This window comes from Acinonyx jubatus, chromosome B2 (assembly GCF_027475565.1).
Source record: "Acinonyx jubatus isolate Ajub_Pintada_27869175 chromosome B2, VMU_Ajub_asm_v1.0, whole genome shotgun sequence".
Lineage (NCBI taxonomy): Eukaryota > Metazoa > Chordata > Mammalia > Carnivora > Felidae > Acinonyx > Acinonyx jubatus.
The window spans coordinates 124,466,269-124,489,403 of record NC_069385.1 but is presented as its reverse complement, the minus strand read 5'-3'; the positions used below and the strand labels follow the sequence as shown (position 1 = coordinate 124,489,403).

The 23,135-nt window shown below is 40.9% G+C and overlaps 1 protein-coding gene and 1 pseudogene across 4 annotated transcripts in view; both read right to left on the bottom strand.

Annotated features, from left to right (window-relative positions):
* The window catches only part of RIPK1 (receptor interacting serine/threonine kinase 1), a 39,925-nt gene extending 17,309 nt beyond the window's left edge, over positions 1 to 22,616 (bottom strand). Inside the window, exons 1-6 of one of the 4 annotated variants that reach the window (XM_027040183.2) lie at positions 22,469 to 22,616; positions 8,813 to 9,033; positions 7,603 to 7,759; positions 4,133 to 4,270; positions 2,567 to 2,798; positions 371 to 520 (exon numbers count right to left, since the gene is read on the bottom strand). In XM_027040183.2, the coding sequence (XP_026895984.1) occupies positions 371 to 520; positions 2,567 to 2,798; positions 4,133 to 4,270; positions 7,603 to 7,759; positions 8,813 to 8,964 (829 nt within the window). In that variant the 5' untranslated portion in view covers positions 8,965 to 9,033; positions 22,469 to 22,616. Of the gene's footprint in view, positions 1 to 370; positions 521 to 2,566; positions 2,799 to 4,132; positions 4,271 to 7,602; positions 7,760 to 8,812; positions 9,034 to 22,136 lie in introns of all 4 variants that reach the window. The other 3 variants (XM_015073574.3, XM_027040184.2, XM_027040185.2) reach the window with 3 other exon arrangements.
* On the bottom strand, positions 17,629 to 21,758 carry LOC128315671 (40S ribosomal protein S6-like; annotated as a pseudogene).
* Positions 22,617 to 23,135: the final 519 nt, after the last annotated feature.

The window sequence follows — 23,135 nt, the reverse complement described above, 5'->3', positions numbered from 1 at the left end:
TGGAGATGGACGGTGGTGATGGCTGCACAACACTGTGAGTGTACTTAATGCCACTGAACTGTACACTTAGAGAAGGTTGAAATGGTAAATTATGTATTATGTATATTTTAACATAATTTGTAAAAAAATTCTATGAAACATTCTATGAAAAAATTCTATGAAAAAAAAAGAAATGAGGGCCTTATATGCCTTCATGCTTTTGAGAGGGATAGTATCTTTTTAATTGAACAAAATGTTTGAAATCTAGAAAAGCAATCTGAAATCACAAGTAGAGCTCAGTGTTTTAAAAACTTAGAGCAACTTTTTGATAACGTCTTACTAAGAAAATGGCCTCATAGGCAATGTATATAGCCATGAAAGCTGCTCTTACCAGCAAATGTTGGCCGAACTTCTGGATCCGCCTCCCAGCATTGCTTCATGATGCTGATAATCTCCTCTGGGCAGTACTCAATGATGTCTTCCACATTTGGTCTGTTCCCAGATTTAATGCAGATTATCAACTGCTGCTCACAGATAGCATCTATAAAGCAAAGAGGGATTTAAGTTGACTTTTTCTCAGGTCCTAAATGTCTCAGGCAGGAAGATTGCAGGGTTTGGACAAGGCTGGATGTCTCTCTGCCTGGGGTGTGTTTTCAGTAGGGCTGTCTCATTCCTTAGGGGCAGAATGACCCTCTGACATGGTCCACCGCCCAGATGATCAAACAACATCTTAACCTCTGGAGATGAAAGACAAAATTCACACCAAAGAGGTCTCCTGGTAGAACAAATAGAATATGTGACTAAAACCAATGGCATACTTCAGGTTTTACTATAAAGACAAATAAGGTACGGCTCTTACCTGTAAGGAGCTCAGTTTATTGAGAGTAACATAAAATATAGAGTGATAATTGCTATTTAAAAAGTAAGCACAAAGGTTTCTGCTAACACAACCATGACTAGAGGGTCAGAGAAGGATTTGCTGAGTCTAGAAACGTAAGTGGGATTTATCCATGTAAAGAATCAGGAAGGAGGACTCAGAGAGGAGGATTCTGGGCTAGGGAAGCAGGACATGAATAGACTGGAAGTCCCCCAAATCATAATGTAGCCCAGGAATTATGAGTAGCTCACCATAACTGGGCAAAATGACTAAAGAAAGGCAGGTAAGGAATGAGGCTAGAGAAAGATGGAAAAGCTAAATCAGAGAGGGCTTTGTATTCCATACTGAAGAATTTGAACTTTATCCTGAAGGCCCAGTGAGCCTTGGAAAGATTTCAAAAATATGAGTGAGATGGTCATACTTGCCTTTTAGGACAACCAGCGTGGCTGAAGTGTGAATGGGGGATGGCATGAGCAGCCATCAGCAGAAATACGGAGGGTCTGAACTACATAGAGTCTGGTGGGGATAGAGAGAAGTGGATGGATTCAAGATGTAGCCTGAATCACATATAATCTTGAGTTCATAGGTTTAAATGTGTGATTGCATGTGGGAGACAAGAGGCAAAGCTAAGACGTGAAATGCTTCTGGCCCAACAACTAGGTAGGGTACAGGGGGTGGGAGGAGAGAGGGTGATGCCATTTTCTGAACATGAGAAGAGCAGAGCCAAGTGGACTACACAGAGAACATGTAGATGAATCTGTTTGAGGGCATGTTGCTTTGGGGTTCCTCTGGTATGTGTAATAGATACAACAGATAAGTGGATATCCAGGCCAGGGTTCTAGATAAGAGATTTGAGAGGCCTTGGCAAAGTAGTGATCATTAAACCAGAGGAGCCAATAATCACCCAAGAAAAAGGGACCAGGAAATGTCCAGTAATTTAGGCACTTAACAAACTGAAGAATGAGTACTGTATCTTCTCCTGCATGAATCATGTCTTTCTCATCTTTTTATTCTTAATTCCAATTAAAGCGCCCATAGTAAGGACTGAAAAGATATAATTCTTATCTTTTTGTTTGTTTGTCTATTTATTTATTTAGAGTGTGAGTGCACACAGGGGAGGGGCAGAGAGAGAAGGGGCAGAGAGAGAAGGGACAGAGGGAATCCCAATCAGGGATCCCTAACAGCACAGAGCCCCAACACAGGGCTGGATCTCACGAATCATGAGATCATGACCTGAGATGTAGAACCTCCAGAGTAAGAAGCTTAACCAACTGGGCCACCCAGGTGCCCCGAAAAGAAGTAATTCTTGAGTGAAGGAGCAAGCGAATGAATGAAAGTATGAGGCATATGTCTCCTAAGCAGAAGCAAGCAAGCTTTCCTATCCAGGAAAAATCCTGGAATTCTACAATACCTCCCAAGCTCAGATACATCATCAAGGCTCCTATTTGTCCTGTGATCCCTGATTCCTAAACTGAGATTAATCATTCATTCACCACAAATGTACTGAACACCAACTGTGTTCCAGGCACTGTGTGTGTAGAGACTGGGGAAATAGCACTGACTCAGTCAGACACCGTCCCAGCCCTGGTGTAGCTTATGGTCTAGTAGGTAAAAAGACGTTATAAATCTTAACTGATGTCATTGAAGGCTACTATTTCACTCAACAGTTTTGATTAACACATAGATTCTACTCCTCTATAAACATCTTACTTTCATATGGCTCCTTATTCGCAAATATTGCCCAAAGTACTATGCCAAAGCTGTATACATCTGACTTCTCTGAGGGTTTTGCGTTGATGTCATTCAGATGCTCAGGGGCCATGTAGCAGAGGGTTCCACCATTTTTCTTAGGGGCGCTATTATTCATTTTTCTCTGCTCATTATTTTCTTCTTTAGTCAGTTTACTCCACGTCTTAAAGGAAGCCACGCCAAGATCAGCTATCTGCAAGAGATCAAGCCAATGGGAGTGTTCTGTGAAAGCTATAAGCAAATCAGACTTGTCTTTAACTCTGGGGCTTATCTAATAGATGCAAGGTATAGTGAATTTCCTGAAGTGGTTACACTAGATAGGTTTAAAACAGCTACTTCTGAACAGACTCACAGAAATTTTGTGTCTCTTCAGCCATCTAAGAAAATCTCCCCTAAGAAATGTTCATGTGAAATTCTGGTATCTCAATTCTTATGCAATAAACCCAGGGAATTTGCTAGTAGGGTTGGGGGAGGGGGAGGAAAGAGGAAAAGCAGAAGTATTTCTGACATGAACTACAGTAAAACATGTTTATTCTAATTCCTCATTTGCTCTGCATATTTTTTTCAACTACTTCTGGGGCTAGGAATACAAGGTATTTTCTTCTCAGCAGATTTGTAGAGCAGATGGTGAGTAGGTACTGCACCTTCAATTTTCCCCAATGGTGTTCCAAAGCCCATGGATGCGAGAGTCTAAGGATTCCAAAGACACTGAGGAAAAGGATGGTAGTGTTACTTGTTTTGAGTTGGTAGCCTGAACCTAAGAGATGACAGGATGGGAAGGAGAAGAAAAACAGACAAGAAAGCAAAGAGAAAAATACAAAGGTCAGACACAGAACGAAGAGGGAGATGGCCGGATAAAATTACAGAACCACATGGTTAAGAAGAAATCAAAGGTGACAGTTTTACTTTTGCCTCTAGGAACCCAAGCATATAGGTATGAATTCCAGCACGTGATTATCTAAAATCCAGAGATTCTAACATAAGAGATACATTAGAGGTAAGTTATTATTGTAAAGAAGGAACCTTCCTTTAAAGTCGTAGGATTAAAAATCTGTCCAAGATTAGAAGGAAGTGTTAGAAGCACAATCTTGTAGTAGAAGGATGCCTGCATAAGCAGTTCCTGAGTTCTCCCCCAAAAGCTGCTTCCCCTTTCAGATTCTCGTGCTTGGATTCCTGTTGCCAAAGCCAATTAGACGTGATGTTCCATCTAAGTTAAATCTTGCTCTTGAGTGAACAAAAGGAAAATCCTTTCCCTTTGTTCCCTTTACTACAATGGAAAAAGTTAGAATTAAAAAAACAAACAAACTGATACAAAATATAAAGTCAGTAAATAAATAAATAATATGGACTCCATTAAGTCCGTATCTTTCTTTTCAATCCTTAGCAGAACCTTCCAGCACCACCACCACCAGTTATAAGCTGAGTGAGGTCTTCCTTTAAGGTCTACCATGTGAAAAAATGGATCTATAGTGGAGAATTAAAACTAAAATCACCCCAATCTTCTAGAAACCTTTAGATTATGATTACCTTAATGTGAAAGTCATCATCAACGAGGATATTTTCAGGCTTTAGGTCCTTGTGTATTACTCCTTCTCCATGTAAGTAGCACATTCCTTCAATGGTTTCCATAATTATCCTTCCTTTTACAGAAAGGGGGATACTGACCTAAAACAGTGATAGTTAAGTCTATGAAATGGAAAGGTAATCAAACAGGCCAAACCGACTGTTTTATTCAAGAGTACTGGGGTCTGAACCTTAGAACAGACAGATCTTCCTTGATATATAATGGGGTTACATCCCAAACCCATCATAAGTTAAAAATATCGTTAAATTGAATATGTGTTTAAACTAACCTAGTGAACATCATAGCTTAGCCTAGCCTATCTTAAAATGCTCAAGAACACTTATATTAGCCCTCGTTGGGCAAAATCTTGAACACAAAGCCCATCTTATAATAAAACATTGAACATCTCATGTAACTGACTGAATATGAAATGGCAAGTGAGAAACAGAATCGCTGTGACTAACCAAATGGTTGTGAGCATATCGGCTGTTTACCTGTGATCACATAGCTGACTGGGAGGTGCGGCTCATGGCCACTGCCCACCATCATAAGACAGGCTGGTACTGTGCGTCACTAGCCCAGGAAAAGATCCAAATTCAAAATTCAAAGTATCATTTCCAATGAATGCCTATTGCTCTTGACTGTCATAAAGTCAAAAAATTGGTAAGTCCAACTATCATAAGTTGGGGACCATCTGCAGTTACCAGGATTCCTTCTTTTATGCTGTTCAGCACTGCTGTCATTTTAAAAGAAGTCCCCTTTTAAAGAAAGATTTCATCCCAGGTGCTAAGGGTACTAATGTTGTGCTCTGTCATGTAAAAATAAAACTTTCATGCCAATATGGCAATATACTAAAATGCTGTAAAATTAAGCTCCTTGAGAGCAAAACATCACCACCACCACCACCACCATCATCATCATCATTCTAGAATGCATCCTGACTATCTGGCATGGTGCCTGGAATGTTTGTTGAATGATGGATAAATAAATAAACAAAAAACAAGTATTTTTCTATAGTACATTAATATGTGCTACTATATATTAAATAGGTGAACAGTGTCACAGAAATGTGTAGATGAACATTGAGAAAAAAAGAATACAACAGAACATGCTCACACTTATTACAAATATGTAAAGACTAATCTATGGGATAACATGATGTTAAAACAATGCTGAAGTGGGTTTAATATCTATTTGGTGATTTGGTATCACCTATTTTAGATCTTTGTAAATTCTCAAGTCACTCTTACTTACGACTGTATTCTAGTTGTATAAATATCAACATTAATACAGACAACTCCAATTTCTATTATAGCAGCTAAACATTAGTTTTGCTTAACAATGAAAAACGCAAACTGTATGTGTGTGTACGTGTATATGTGCACAGTCTCTAGTTTACAAACAAGGCTGTTTAGGCTGATTCCTAAAAATTTAGATATATGTTGGTTGTTGGTAAACAGGAAAAAAATTTAAATGATGGAAGTTAGATTCCCAAGTCAACCCCCCAAATCATATTTAAAACCCACAATGGAGATGAATTAGTCACCTGATCACCAGCATACAAAAAATAGCCAGAGATTTTCCTTTCTTCCTTGATATACCTTTGGACTTAGGAAAAAGTTCTGAGCAAGCAAAGGAAAGACCTTCTCATTCCCCTTCCTGATTTTCTCCCTCATGTCCTCTTGAGTTCCTTCTGGAGCCCAAACTAGTCTACCTTATCTTTGCCTGATCCGGGAGAATGCCCCCTTGTACCAAAAGATTTACCTCCCAATCAAAATGACTATTTACTTCATGCAGCAGCTGATCTTACCTAGTTTTGGGGAGAAGAGCAATCTGATCAAATTACAACACAATGTGTATAGGTGAACCTCTCTTACCCCTTCCCACAGGTATCTGTGAGAGATGTCTGGGGCTTAAAAGAATTGAAGAACAGACATAATTTTGGGCAGATGTAGGGTCGGGGGAGAAGACAGGAAAAGGGGGAATATCTGCCCTAAAGAAAGCCACATCCCACCACTGTCTCATGCAATCTACGCTTTGGCCAAATCCAGTTACTTGTAAGTTTCCCAGATATGGCATACTCTCATTCCTTTGCACATGCCATTGTCTCTGCCTGGAACCCTTATTCCCTAATTATCTGCTTGTCATTCGGGCTTTGGCCCAAGCATCCTCCTTCTGGAATCCCTTCCTATTTATCACATGCTAAAGTGACTGCTGCTCCTTTGTGTTCCCACAGCACACTAGGAGGATGTCTATCAAAACACAATTGCACCATACTGTTCACTTCCTTATCTGTCCCTTTTATGTGTGTCATATTTGCTATTGCTTCTTGATTAACTAGCACAAGGCCTTGCTCTTACTAGGTAGATAAACTCAGGGCACCTGGGTGGCTCAGTCGGTTAAGTGTCTGACTCTTGTTTTCGCCTCAGGTCATGATCTGATGGTCGTGAGATCAAGTTCAGCGTGAAGACTGCTTGGGATTCTCTCTCTCTCTCTCTCTCTCTCTCTCTCTCTCCCCCCCTCTCTCTCTCCCTCCCTCTCTCCCTCTTCCACTGCCCTTCTCCCCTGAGCTCTCTCTCAAAACAAACAAAAACAAAACAAAATGAAATACCTTTAGAAAAATAAACTCTATGGGTTGCCTGGATGGCTCAGTTGGTTAAGCACAGGATTTGGACTCAGGTCATGATCTCATGGCTTGTGGGTTTGAGTCCCATGTCAGGCTCTGTGCTGACAATGTGGATGAAGCCTGCTTCAGATTCTGTGTCTGCCTGTCTCTCTGCCCCTCCCCTGCTAGTGCTCTGTGTCTCTCTCTCTCAAAAATAAATAAACATTAAAAAAAATTTTTTAACAGATAAACTCTACAAAATGTTTTATCAACGTGATTTGGTTTTCATAAATCAATTTTTATTTTCCTATTTTAAGTCTTACTTATCCAGTGTTGTTGCCTCTAGTGTTCTATATTTAGCCTGTAAGTTTCTTAAATGGTATCAAAGGGCAATCATCAATATTCTATCTCCACACACAGTTATTGAGAGTGTACATCCTTTAACCAATCAGTCAGTGTTTACTGTTACCTATTAGGCATATACTTCACATCATGAAGACAGTGCTTGTCCCTGAACAGTGGATGCTGGGGTTGCTGACAAAAGCCTACTATAAGACTAAGACATGGGTGGGGGGGACCTCCCCAGGTGAGGGGTACAGACAGCTGTCTGCAAGGATTGACGGGAAGGCAAGACCACCTTCTGGGGCAGGGAAAGTCCAGGATGCTTTAACAAGGGGACTGACTTCAGAAAATCCAAAGTATCTAGCCACTCACACAAGGGTTATTTGACACCAACAAGCTACAAAAGAACACAGTGGCAATAACCATCACAGAGAGGCAGCCCCCGAGCTGCTGTGCCCGTACGGTGCACAGCAAAGCCCTCTTTACCTCCGCTTTCAGAACGTGCATCAGGTTGCCCTTTTCCATGTACTCCATCACCAGGGAGTAGTTTCCTTCTTCTAAGATGACACCCAGGAGCTTCACCACCCGATTATGTCTCAGCCTGTGCATCATCCTGCCCTCCTCAAGGAGGGACTCGTTGTACCTGCGGGAGAGAAAGGTGCTGTTAAGATGGGCACAGTTAGTGCCCTTGTCCTTGTTCCCCCAAGAAACACAGCATATGGCTCCAATGCATCACATCACATGGGCTTGTGCTGGTACTTGTGCATGTACTGATCCCTTCTGGGTCCAGGCTACAAGCTTCCAGAGGCAGAGGCGTTTCCTGCTCATCTTCATATTCCTCCTTCCCAGTTACAGGCAGTGAGTGCTCAAGAAACAGTAGGTCAATAACGAATGAATGCAGAGGAAATGAAGAGCATCCAGGAGAAGCAGCCTGAGAAAAGGGCTGCGTTGGACAGGATAATTAAAAATGCAGCCTCTCTTGGGGTGCCTGGGTGGCTCAGTTAAGCGTCTGACTTGGGCTCAGGTCGTGATCTCATGGTTCATGAGAGCCCCGTGTCAGGCTCTGTGCTGATAGCTCAGAGCCTGGAACCTGCTTCGGATTCTGTGTCTCCATCTCTCTTTCTGTCTCCCCCCCACTCACGTTCTGTCTCTCTCTCTCTCTCTCTCTCTCAAAAATAAACATTAAAAAAAAAAAAGGCAGCCTCTCTTGGTAACCACTCTGGCAGGAACAAAGGGAGGTAAAACAAGTCCACCAGCTGCTTTAAAGAGAGGGCTTCTGGAACTTCTAATTAATAGGCTACTTCCCCCACCCCCAGACTTAGGGCTGGTCCTTACCAAAATGGTGAAGGAAGTATTTAAGTCTATCTCAAGGACCCCTCCCCATTTTCTTCTCATTGCCTCCCTCATTACCCTTAATCTCCTTCCCCTTCTTTATTTCCTTCTCTTTGTCTTTCATCATTTATTACTGCAAGCTTTTTGCTAACCAGCCTCAGAATCCTCATCAGCGGCACAGGGAGAATAATAATAACCAGCTTTCAGGGTTATCTGACATAAAGCCCACACGCTGATATGCCACAGTCTGTCTCATTCTAAAGCCTGGGCCATGGCATATCCACTGCCTTGCCCTGCTCCTCCACGGTAACTCTTCCCATGGCCAGCCTGTAATTTGGCCCACCCACCTCTGATCCCAACTCACTCAGTACACTTGGGGCCTGTGTACACCTTTTTCAGGATTACGAGTCCATGGGATCTGTGTAAACACAAAGACACCTTTCCAAAGCCCCCGCTGTCAAGATGCTCCTTCTCCAAAAAGTCACTAGATTTCATCTTAATGTCATCCAAGGACATGTCTGGTTTCCTTATGAAGCCTCAGAATGTCCAAAAATGCACCACTTTTTCCCCCTTCGGAGATGTGCCCTGTAAGAAAGACAAAAGGACATCTTAGTGCACAAAATCATTATTCAAAAAACATATGAAATTCTACCATATGTTCGGTGGAATCACAGAAAACCACATTTTATTTTTACTTTAAAAGATTGTTTTATTGACCAATATTGGAACAAAAAATGACGAGTGATGACAAAGTCTTTATATTATAGGTTATCTTTTTGTAAGGGGAGAAACATTGTGTTTTGCCATTAAAAGACAAGAGACATACATACGGACAGACATGTGTATCCGTAGCCTCCAAATGGGTCTCCCTGATTCTATCCCTATTCCTCTAGAGACTACTCTCAGCACAGCAGCCAGAAGGATCCTTTTACAAATGTAAACTAAATTGTGTTACTTCTAAAACCCTCCACACACTCAGGGTAAGACCAAACTCCTTACCATGACCTACAGAATCCTCCAAGAGGCTGCCCCTGCCTACCTCTCTTCCTCTTGCTTATTCGACTCTGGCCACACTGGCTTTGTTTCTGTGTCTTGAACTTGCCATGTTCTTTCTCTTCTGAGGACCTTGGCATTTACTCTTTCCTCTGGTTGGAGTGCTCTGCCCTGAATATTTTGCATGATTTGCTCTCTCCTCAAAAAGTCCGTCACTGGCCTCCTGGCCTAAAGTAAGCCCCTTCTGTCAATATATATTTACTTTTTAACCTAGTTCCACTTTTGTAGCAATTATCATTATCTGAAATAACCTCATTTCAGTCTCCTCTACTGTAATATAACTTCCATGAAGGTAGAAATTTTTGTCTGTTTTGCTCATTGTTGTATTTTCACCACTTAGAACAGAGCTGGAACAAGTACACACTCATTACACAATATGCATCTTTATATTTATATTAATATTGAATCAATAACTAATTTATTATTATATTTCAAAACACTATTGCTTTTAGGAGCAGGAACCATGCCTATTTTCCTTCAGAATTTTAGCCCCAGTGCCTTGAAGGCTGCTTAGGATATAACAGATGCTCGATAAACATGTTTGAACTGAACAAGGTCATACGCATAGATACATGGATTAAATGGACCCCCAACTTATTTTAAACATTGCTGAGCCCTTTCTGAAATGATAAACACTCCAAAAAGCACCCAGAAATTAAAATAAACTTTATCTACAAAGGTTAAATCTTTAGCTAATGTACAAGTGTGATCTGTTCCTCCACTCTACCTTTGGCTACCTCTTTGATTTTTCCAACCTAAAACTAATCATTTACCAAGTCAGACAGTTAGTATTTTTGGATTCACCCACTCCTTTCCATGCCCACAGACATTCTCCTAATAAAGACTTTCATTGCCTCTTGTCCAGACTTTTACAGAAAACGTCTAACAAGTGTCCTTCTCTCCTAGCCAACCAACGTACAGGATGCCAGATTAATCTTATGAGAGTTCATATTTAGTCATATAATTCAAAAACTCTAGACCTACAAGGTTTGTGTGGCCCTGTATAACTGAACCCTGTCTACCAAATTAAGCATAGAATTCTCACCCTCACATTTAAAGCTCTTACTGGTATTCTACCGATCTCATTTTCCAGCTTTATTTTATTATTATTATTTTTTTTTTAGTTCTAGTTAGTTAACATATAGTGTAGTATTGGTTTCAGAATTTACACATAACATATGTACACACCCAGTGCTCATCCCAACAAGTGCCCTCTTTAATGCCTATCATCCATTTAGCCCAGCCCCCCAACCACCTACCCTCCTGCTCCTCAGTTTGTTCTCTATATTTAAGAGTCTCCTGGGGCACCTGGGTGGCTCAGTTGGCTAAGCGTCTGACTTCAGCTCAGGTCATGATTTCAAGGTTCGTGGGTTCGAGCCCTGAGTCAGGCTCTGTGCTGACAGCTCAGAGCCTGGAGCCTGCTTCGGTTCTGCCTCCCTCTCTTTCTGCCCCCACCCCCTCACTCATGCTCTATCTCTCAAAAACTGAATAAACATTAAAAATATGGGGGAAAAAAGAGTCTCTTATGGTTTGCCTCCCTCTCTGTATCTTATTTTCTTTTCTTTCCCTTCCCCTATATTCATCTGTTTTGTTTCTTAAATTCCACATGAGTGAAATCATATATTTTTTTCTGATGGACTTACTTCACTTAGCATAATACACTCTAGTTCCATCCATGTTGTTGTAAATGGCAAGATTTCATTCTTTTTGATGGCCAAGTAATATACCATTTTGTGTGTGTGTGTGTGTGTGTGTGTGTGTATACACCACATCTTCTTTATCCATTCATCAGTCGATGGACATTTGGGCTTTTTCCATAATTAGGCTATTGTTGATAGTGCTGCTATAAACACTGGGATGCATGCATGTTCCCCTTCGAATCTGTATTTTATCCTCTGGACAAATACCTAGTAGTGCAATTGCTGGCTCATAGGGTAGTTCTATTTTTAACTTTTTGAGGAACCTCTGTGCTGTTTTCCAGCATGGCTGTACCAGTTTGCATTCCCATCAGCAGTACAAAAGGGTTCCCCTTTCTCTGCATCCCTGCCAACATGTTGTTTCCTGAGTTGTTAATTTTAGCCATTCTGACAGGTGTGAGGTGGTATCTCATTGTGGTTTTTATTTGCATTTACCTGAGGATGAGTGATGTTGAGCATCTTTTCATGTGAAAACCACAAGTTGTATTCCTTTAGACTTCCATTTCTGGCAACATGGAGGACTAGAAAAATTTTAAAACCCTCCTGCTGCAAAAGACCTATGTGTATTGGATAGCATAACACAAATATCCACTCAAATGCATAGGTAGGCCAGTGGAAAGGAAAATAACTCCAGGGACTAAAAAAAGAACAGGGCACTGGCCGCAGGGCAATGACCCACATGGTGGCTGCTACAGACTGAATGTTTGTGTCTGCCCCAAACTTCATTTGTTGAAGCTCTAACTCCATTGTGATAATATTAGGAGGTGGGGTCTTTGGGAGGTAATTGGGTCATTAAAGTGGAGGCCTCATGAATGAGATCAGGGTCCTTATAAAAGATATGAGAGTTCTCACTCTCTCTCTCCACTACATGAAGATGCGTCCTATGTCCCCAAAGACTAGTATGATGTTCACAGCAGCTTTATTCATGTTATCCCCAAACTGGAAACGGTTATGCATCAATAGGAAATGGATTTTTAAAAAAGGATTGTAGGGGTGCCTGGGTGGCTCAGTCAGTTGAGCGTCCAACTTTGGCTCAGGTCATGATCTTGTGGTCTGTGAGTTCGAGCCCTGCGTCAGCTCTGTGCTGACAGCTCAGAGCCTGGAGCCTGCTTCAGATTCCGTGTCTCCCTCTCTCTCTGCTCCTCCCCAGCTCACACTCTGTCTCTCTCTCTCTCTCTCAAAACTAAATAAAGATAAAAAAAATTTTTTTAAGGATTGTATATTCATACTATGGATTACTACTCAGTAATAAAAAGCAATGAACTACTAATACACACAGCAATGTGAATGAGTCACAAAACATGGTAAGTAAAAGGAGCCTTGTACAAAAGAATACATACTGTATAATTCCATCTATATTAAGTTCTGGAACAAGGTAATCTACACTGGAAAAGGAACACTGGTTGCCCACGGACAGGGTGAGGACTGAATGGTTTGGGGCATGAGGAAACTCATGGGTGATGGGTGATGGTAATGTTCTGTCATCTCATTGGGGGTTAGGGTTACACACGCATAAGCATTTGTCAATACTCAGTAAATATACTCTAGGTAAATCTTACAACAAAAGAAAAATCTGTAAACATACTGAAGTCTATCTTGTTAACGAAGTGCATGCTGAAAAAAGTGTACTGGTATCTGCAATTTACTTTGCAGACAAACTGGTGGGTAGAAAGAGTGGTAAATAGCTGGTCTGTGATAGCACAGGCAGAATAAAATAATATTCATGGTAGACACACGAAAGTTCAGTGTAAAATTTTTTTTAATTTGTTTCTACATTTCTATTTTTACTAATTTTTCCCATATATTCCTCACCCAGTTTCTAATAGTACAGATAACAAAACTGAGAAACCAACTTTGTACATTACTAGTAACTAAACACCCTACTTGATTAACTCATTTTTTTTTTTTTTAACTAATGACATTTTTCTGTTCCAGGATCCAATCCAGAATACCACATTGCCTTTTGTAGCTCTTGATTTTTTAATTTTTTAAAAATCTTTTGACCCCCTTCACCCATTTCTCCCAGCCCCTGCCTTTGGCAACCCCAATCTGTTCTCTGTATCTATGATCTTCTTTTCCTTCTTCTTCTTCTTTTTTTTTTTTTTAAGATTCCACATATAAGTGAGATCATATGGTATTTGTGTTGCTGACACTTCACTTAGCATAATGCCCTCAAGGTCCATCCATGTTGTTACAAAGGGCACGATTTCCTTCTTTTTTATGACTGAATAATGATGAGAATAATAAGAAGAAAAAGATATATATATATATATATATATATATATATATATATATATATATGCCACATCTTATTTATCCATTCATCTATTGATGGACTTTTAGGCTATTTCCATACCTTGGCTATTGCAATTGATGCTGCTATGAACATGGGACTGCATATGTCTTTTTGAGTTAGTGTTTTTGTTTTCTTTTATTTTTTAATTTTTTTAATGTTTATTTTTGAGAAACAGAGAGAAACAGAGTGTGAGTGGGGGAGGAGTAGAGAGAAAGGGAGACACAGGATCTGAAGCAGGCTCCAGGGTCTCAGCTGTCAGCACAGAGCCCAACGTGGGGCTCAAACCCACAAACCATGAGATCATGACCTGAGCCAAAGTCAGACATTTAACCAACTGAGCCACCCTGGTGTCCTTGTTTTTGCTTTGAGTAAATACCCAGAAGTGGAATTACTGGATCAAATGGTAGTTCTGTTTTTAATTTTTTGAGAAAGCTCCATACTGTTTTCCATAATGACTACACATCACATTCGCACCAACAGTCCACAAGGGTTCCCTTTTCTCCACATCCTTGTCAACACTTGTTATCTTGTCTGTATGGTAACAGCAGTTCTAACAGGTATGAGGTGATATTCCTTTGTGGTTTTAACCTGCATTTCCCTGATGATGAGTGATGCTGATCTTTCATTTACTGGTTGTCTGTCTGTATGTCTTCTTTGGAAAAATGTCTATTCAGATCTTCTGCCCATGTTTTAGTGGAATTTTTTTTTTTTTGCTATGAAGTTGCTATGCATTCTTTATATATTTGGGATATCAAGCTCTTAAGATACATGATTTGCAAATATTGATTTCCATTCTGTAGGTTGCCTTTTCATTTTGTTGACAGTTTTCCTTTGCTGTGAAGAAGGCTTCTAGTTTGATGTAGTACAAGTTGTTTATTTTTGCTTTTGTTGCTTTTACTTGTGTCAGATTCAAAAAGTCACTGCCAGGACCTATGTCAAGGAGCTTATTGCCTATGGTTTCTTCTATAAGTTGTATGGTTTCAGATGTTATGTTCAAGTCTTTAATCCATTTCAAGTTAATTTTTTTGTATGGTATAAGATAGTGGTCAGTTTCATGCTTTTGTATTTGGCTATACAATTTTCCCAGCATGATTTATTGAGGAGATTGTCCTTTTCCCATTGTATATTCTTGGCTCATTTGTTGCAGATTAATTGGCCACACAGGTGTGAGTTTATTTCTGGGTTTTCTATTCTGTTCCATTGATCAGTCTCTTTTTATGCCAATGCCACACTATTTTAATTACTATGGCTTTGTAATAGAGTCTGAAATCAGAAGCACGATGCCTCCAGCTTCATTTTTTCTGGATTGCTTTGCTGATTCAGGGTCTTTTGTGGTTCAAAATATTTTAGGGTTGCCTGTTCTATTTCTGTGAAAACTAACATTGGAATTTTAATAGAGATTGAATTAAATCTGTATATTACTTTGGGTAGTACAGACATTTTAACGTTATTAGTTCTTCCAATGAGCATGGAACGTCTCTCCACTTATATCTTCTTCATTTTCTTTCCAAAATATCTTATAGTTTTCAGTACACAGATTTTTCAGTTCCTCAGTTAAATTTATTCCTAGGCATTTTTTCTTTAATTTTTTTTTAACATCTATTCATTTTTGAGAAACAGAGCGCAAGTAGGGGTGGGGCAGAGAGAGAGAGGGAGACACAGAATCTGAAGCAGGCTCCAGGCTTTAAGCTGTCAACACAGAACTTGATGTGGATCTCGAACTCACAAACCGTGAGATAATAACATGAGTGGAAGTGGAACACTTAACTGAGCCACCCAGGTGACCCCCCTAGGCACTTTTTTTTCTTTTTGATGCAACTGAAAAACAGAACTGTTTTCTTAATTACTCTTTGATAGCTCATTATTAGTGTCTAGAAATGCAACAGATTTTTTTATATTGATTTTGTATCCTACAACATTACCGAATTCATTTATTACTTCTAACAGTTTTTTTATGGAATCCTCATGGTTTCCCATAGATAATATCATGTCTTCTGTAAATAGTGACATCTTTGCTTTTTCCTTTCCAATTTGGATGCTTTTATTTCTTTTTCTTGCCTAATTGCTGTGGCTAGTGCTTCCAATATCATGTTGAATAAAAGTGGCAAGTTTGGGCATCCTTGTCCTATTCCTGATCTTAGACAAAAAGCTTTCAGCTTTTCACCATTGAATATTATGTTAGCTGTGGGTGTAAAATCTTTTTAACTTTACACTTTGAAATTTTTCATAATAGAATATTCTGAGGCAGAGAATTTTTTAAAAAATTACCTCAGGTGTTTCTGAAAATGCCTAGGCTGATAGTGGTCTTGTGTATGGCCTGTGGTCATCTGCCTCAGGTTACCATCTACACCTTGTACAAAGGCTGTGGATAGACCATGCCACCCCCAGAAAGCTCACATAGCAGCACAGTAGACAACACTATTTCTATAACATAAGACATCCCCAAACAAGAGGAAGCACCCTCTGGAAAGATGCACATCTATCAGGTAGACAGGGAGTGGGGGAGGCTACCTAAATAACGGGCATGAAGATGAGGGGTAGAGGGTGGTGATGGAGCTGGGGCAGGCATAGAAGGAGAGGTAGCAGAGCCATAAATGCTGTGGAAAGAGCACAGACCTTTCTCTTGTGAGTATGAACTCTAGCTCTAAAATTTGTTAGTCCCATGACTTGGGTAACTTACATAAGCCTCAATTTCCTCATTTCTGAGAGGAAAACACATTTCCTACTTTATGATTTTGGCTATGATTGGCCCAGCCGCCCACATTTATCCATATTTAACCCGTTTCAGTGGGTTTTGAGAATGCCAGGGTGCAGCTGAGATCCTCTGCTCAGCAGTGCTCTACTGATCCATCCCTGTAAGAATGGTAGAGTGGGAGGAGACAGAGTAATTTGTTCCACTCTCCCCTATAAACCTCTTAGGGCGTATTCTTCTCCTGGCTCATCCTATTCATCCTTCAGGTCTCAGTGAAATGTCATTTCCTCAAGGAAACCATCCTAGGTCTTCCCATTAGACATTTTCACGGCACCTTTTACTTCTCCCTTGAAACAGTTAAGACAGCTCTAATTTGAGAATTATTTCTAATTAATTTCACAGAAGGCAGGAAACTACCTTGCACACCGTCTGCAATGTCTAGGACAAAACCTAGTATATGGCAGTTGATCATTAAATGGATGATTATTTTTTAAAAAGAACTATTTGTCCAAAAATAAAAGATACAGTTAAATGAATTACAGGACATTCATAAGATGCAATATTATATAATCATTCAAAATTACAGGTAAAAATAAAAAAATCTATACATACAGGTAGATGTCTAGATATATAGATACACATACAGAAAAAAAAGACATCAACATGTTAGCAAGGATTATATCTGGATAGAAGGGTGATTTTTACTTTCTTCTGTACACTTTTACATTTTCCAAATTTCCTTCAATAAACATGAAATACATTTATAACAACATGTATTTCTTTTAATTTTTTAGTGTTTATTTATTTTTGAGAGAGAGGGCGTGAGCAGGGGAGGGGCAGAAAGAGAGACACACACACATATCCAAAGCAAGCTCCAGACTCTGAGCTGTCAGCACAGAACCCGACGTGGGGCTCGAACTCATGGGCTGTAAAATCATGACCTGAGCAGAAGTCAGACACTCAACCAACTGAGCCACCCAGGCGCCCCCAATAAAATGTATTTCTTAAAGAGAATAATTCCTTCACTCAGTATTTCTTTAATTAAATCAGAGCTGCTGAGATACATTATTTACAAGGATGTTCCTGGCAACATTACATAGAACGTCAAAAGCATACAAAACAATTTACACACACAGAAGACAGAAGAAATTATGGCACATCCATACTCTGAAATATATCTAGCAGTTTTCAAAAATAATGTTGTATATGAATATTTAATAACCTTTAAAAAAAAAAAAAGGCTCAGGGTGCCTGGGTGGCTCAGTCATTTGAGCATCTGACTTCGGCTCAGGTCATGATCTCATGGTGAGTTCAAGCCCCACATCGGGCTCTGTACTGACAGCTCAAAGCCTGGAGCCTGCTTTGGATTCTGTGTGCCCCTGCCTGCCCCACCCCCCACCCCACACCCCTCCCCTACTTTGTGCTCTGTCTCTGAAAAATAAATGTTAAAAAAATTTTTTTTAATAAAAAATTTTTTTAAAAAAAGGCTCACAGAGTAAAGAAACAGGAAGGAATTATTAACCCTGAAATATGCCATTCGGGTATAAGATTTCAACTTCTTTTGAGTTCTACTAGCTCTCTCTCCTTCAGCCAAGATCTTGTCTCCTCAAATTTGCCAGAACCAACTAGGATTTGCAGTGCCTCCTGCAAGCATGATGAATCTTAGGGGAAGGAGGCCTCCAGGTGATTCCACCGCCCTTTGTGAGGCCGGCTCCGGACCCAAGTCAGTTCTCCTTCCAGTCTTGCAGTTTGTTGGTTTGGTCTGGTCTTACTTAATCCTGTGCACCTCTTGCATGGTTTCCAGTGATTTCTTTTGTTTTCACTGTTGTTGGTTTTTTTTCCTCCCTTTTTTCCATGGAACAATTCAATTTTATAAGCACTGAATATCTTAGAAAGGTCTTGTGAGTAGTTTAGATACCCAAGAGTCACAAAAACACTCAATGAAGGCGGGTAGAAAACCACATTATAAGGCCATGTTACAGAGTAACTAATGAAAGCACACTGCCCTCTTACATCACCTGATGATAACTAATTTCAACTAATAATGTAATTATGTCCATTTTAATGGAATTTCTTACTGTTTTTTTCATAAACAGATGTTAATTCATGGACTCAGGAAAGCAAATTTTGTCCACTGAGATTAACTGAAAATTTCAAGGAATTTTACAAATTTCTAAAATTTCTCCTAAAGCAAAATAAATCTATATATATTTATATGAAAATACTCATATTCTGTACTCAATTTTGTCAGTTAAACCTCACTAAAACTGGGGGAAATACAAATAAATAATAAATAATAATGCCAAAAACAAAGGCAGAATTAATTCATGATATTAACAGGCAGGACAGTGATCACTATGACAGAAGATAGGAGACAGTGAACCTCTTACTTCAGAATCATGGCAATGTTCTTTTTTTTTTTTCTTTTCTTTTCTTTTTTTTTTTTTTTTTTGGTTTGATGTCTGATCTTATTTATTTGTTCCTCTTATAACAATCTCATTTTTGACTAGACTCAGGCTTTGAGGTAGAAGCTCTCAGAGAAGTCAGCCTCCGTCTCTTGGCAATCTGTTTCTGGTGTTTTTCTTTGGCCTCCTTCATTCTCTTGGCCAAAAGTTTAGCATATTCTGCAGCCTCTTCCTTGTTTTTCTTCATGCACTCTTTCTTAAAGCAATGCGCCAACGTTTGTGTTGGAGGACACGTGGAGTAACAAGACACTGAACCTTGGGTGTTTGGTTCGAAGTTTCTTACCTTCTTTGTTTAGGGGCTTTCTCACAACATACTGGCAGACATCATCTTCCTTCGAGAGATTGAAAAGCTTGCGGATTCTGCTAGCTCTCTTGGGCCCCAGGGGATGAGGCACAGTAGTATCAGTAAGTCCAGGAATATCCTTCTCCCCTTTTTTCACAATGTTCAAGTTGAGAACACTGAGATTGGCATCCACAATGCAACCCTGAACAGATTTGTGCTTTCTTTCTCCAGTCCTCCGTGGTCGGTAGCAGGAATGCCCCTTACTCAGCAGCAGGCAGACACGGCCATGGGTCAAAACACCCTGCTTCATGGGGAAGCCTTGTTTGTCATTGCCACCACTGATCTGGACCATGTAACCCTTCCATTCTTCCCCTAAAGCCTCAGCAGCAACTTCTGTGGCCATTCGCTTCTCATAAAAGGTACGAAGTCTGCGTTCATCGTCCACCTCCATGAGTTTCTGGCAGCCAATAGCTGGGAAAGAGATGTTTAGCTTCATCTTGAGGGTGCCTTGGCAATGTTCTTTTTCTTACCCTGTGTAATGTTCACTTTGTGATACTTCATAGAGCTGTTCAGTTATGAAATGTTCACTTCACATTTAATGTTACACTTTAATAAAAAAGTTTTAAAAAGAGGCGCCTGGTGGATCAGTTGGTTGAGCATCAGACTTTGGCTCAGGTCATGATCTGGCGATTCATGAGTTTAAGCCCTGCATCGGGCTGTATGCTGACAGCTCAGAGCTCAGAGCCTGGAGCCTGCTTCAGATTCTGTGTCTCCCTTTCTTTCTGCTTCTTCCCCCGCTCATTCTCTGTCTCTCAGAAATAAATAAAAAACGTTAAAAAAATGTTTTTTAAGTTTTAAAAAGACTTAAAAATATTCATATTTACCTTTCAGTGGTAGAAGACTATTTTTTAAAAATTTTTCAATGATGACCATACATAAAGAGTCAGAAAATGTCAGCTGCCTACCTATCATTGCCCCCCTCTTCCCTGCTAATAGAACTCAGATTTTACTCAAGTATCCAACATGGACTTCTCTAACGTTCTTATAACAGCTTAATGTCTTGCCCCAGATAAACAAGAGCCCTGAGTAAGGAAGAACCCAATGAAAAGCAAAGGACAAGACTGAAAGTGTTTAACCAAGTATTATCACGTACATTAGCACATTATGACCCCATGAGTACGTTTTATTCTTATCACTCCAATTTAGAAATAAACAAACTAAAATCTGGAGTTAAATGATTCACCTAAAGTGGCAGATCCTGGAACTGAACTTTTGTTTCTTCATTCAAACCTCCACCATCAATTCACTAACACATGCTACTTCTCTAGATAGTAAACTATACTCTTTCTTAAAACTCCATGCAAAAACCTAATATTGTAGCCTTGTTCACCTATATTAAATGAGTATGTTACAGTCAGAAATAGGGAAAACACAGATTAAATTTTTAGAAAATATGTGATTCAAAATCAATACTCTACAGGCTGATGAAATCATTTTTGCCAGAGTACAACATCCAACCAAAGCACAGGAATCCACATATATTTTTTCAAATTCCAGATCATATTCGTGGTATTGATATATTATGGATTAATAAGCACCACATAATAGTTTGCCATTTTGGAAGTTGATATTTAAGGCATTTTTCTTAACCTCATTAATATTCACATTCTCAAAAGTGTAACATATCTCTGGTGCTCAATATAGTACAGACAGAGGAAAATGAAAATTAAAGTTAATCACTATTGCTGTTTTATTAGCAATAATAATGACACATCCTAAATTTTAAATAAACCTGGTCTTCACTTTTTGTGTTTAGAAGACCTGCGGTTTTCAACATTAAAAAAAAATTTTTTTTAAATTTATTTTCAGAGAGCAGGAGCAGAAAGAGGGGCAGAAAGAGAGGGACAGAGAAAATCCCAAGCAGGCTCCACACTGTAACTGCAGAGTCGGATAGCGGAAGGCAAGAGGAGCTTGATCTGGATTTCATGAACTCTTAGATCATGACCTGAGCCGAAATGAAGAGTTGGATGCTTAACCCACTGCGCCACCCAGGCTCCCCCATTTTTCACTTTTTTTTAAAAAACTTTTTTTAATGTTTATTACTTATTTTTGAGAGAGAGAGAGAGAGACAGAGACAGAGAAAGCACAAGCGGGGGAGGGGTAGAGAGAGAGGGAGACACAGAATCTGAAGAAGGCTCCAAGGCTCTGAGCTGTCAACACAGAACCCAATGCGGGACTCACACCCACATACTGTGAGATCATGATCCGAGCAGAAGTCGGATGTTTAACCCACTGAGCCACCCAGGCGCCCCTCTACATTTTTACTTGATCACAATTTCCTCCTTACTCTGTCACCTATCTATTTACCAAAGGACTTCAGAAGCGTGGTTGAATGTCACAGCCTCAGGCTTTGCCCAAGATAAACAGGAGCTCTGGACAAGGAAGAGCCAAAGATCAGCAAGAAATAAAGAAATAACTGCTCCTCCTCCAATCCCTTTGGTTTTGTCAAATGCTTAGGAAAGGAGGTTGTAGCTTAACCTCTTCAAAATCCTGAAGAGATTCTGCAGTACTTCGTAAAAGAAAACTTGCCATGACTACCTAAGAGGTCTCCTAGGGTTATGATATTCGTCCCTTTTGTCGCTATGGCAGTTGGCCCTTCTTTTCCATTTACCAGCTCAAGTCTAAGATTATCCGGAAATGCTTTTGATGATCTCTGCAACCAGCGCAGCCCCAAGGGCAAGAGTAAAAGGCCCTTTCAAAGGGTTGGTAAGCAGTCCCACCCTGGGATAGCTACGTAATCCTATAGTGACCAGAGCACGCACCACTGTACCTTAAGGATACTGCAATAAAAACCCATCAACGCTATAAAATGATAGCAACAACGCAACGCCACACCGTCATCCTGGCCCGAGGGCAGGTTTCCGCCCTTGTACCGAGTACATCTGATGAAAAAGGCCCAGAGCCTTTGACAATTCTGCACAGGACCCCAGAAAATTCCGCGGGCCCTGCCCACCACCCAATTTCAGGGAATACGGAAGGATTGCAAACAGCTCTACTTCCTCGACAGCCGCGAGCTCCGCCCACCACCCGACAGGCCCACTCACAGTTCGACTTCCTGTGCACGCCGTCCCCGCCCGCCGCCCGCCGGCCTAATCAGGAAGCCCCGCCCCCGCCTGCAAGCCTCTCTCTCTCTGCAAAGAACCTGGATGTGGCAGCCGCTCCTTCCGCGCAGACGCACCCAGACTTAATTTACTTTCGTTTCCGCGGCAAATTTCCCGAGGCCTGGGTAAGGGAAGAATTGGCGGTGGGAGACTCCGGAATTACTCCGACGTCGCGACAGTCTAGCCGGAGCGAGCAGGGGGCCGACGCCCGAGCCTGACAGAGGTGGTCACCGGGGACAGAGCCCGTCAGACTCGGGGAGGCCGGGCCGCGGAGTGGCTCGCCGCGCCCGGCGCCGTGGGCCCCGCTGGTCAGCGCGCGTCTTGCCGCGCGGCCCCGGCTCCCTCGCCCCAGCGGGACAGCGGGCTCGCGCACCTGGAGATGTAGGCCCGGCAGGACCGCCGTGCTCCTGCAGGCTAGGTCCGGTGTCTGCGCCCTCTGCGTGTCACTTAAGTGCGCTGGGACCGGCGAGAGGGCGTGGACTGCTCGCTCCGCCTCCGCGGGCTCCAAAGCCGTGTAGGAGGAGAGCGCCCGCCCCGCAGCCAACTGGCCTTGCCCCCAGATTTTAAATCCCGGAGTTGTCACCCTGAGAATCTTGGCTTTTAAAGTCGGTGGGAGGCCAAAAGAGGAAATGTTACCTAGTCATAGAAACCTCCGCGGTCGGGGAGGGGCAGCTTGGCCTAGGGGTAAGCACTACACTGCTCCTTCCAACTCCCTCTCTGAACTCTGCGGGTTATCGGCGCTACAGCCTTAGGCAAATTACCATTCTCTTATCTCCCTTCACACGTGAAGTGAGGATAATAAAATCCTCTGTGGTGGAAGAAATGTGATACTTGCAGCCTTTTAGAATGGTGATCACGCAAAATGGGAAGTGCTATAGTGCTATATTAGAAAGCAATTATTCATAGCATGATTACATGTTGTAAAAAGATACACAGTTGACCGCTGAAGAACAGGAGTTTGAACTATGGGGGTACCGCTTATAGGTGGGTTTTTTCCCCAATAAATACAATAGAGTACTGTAAATATTTTCCTCATATTT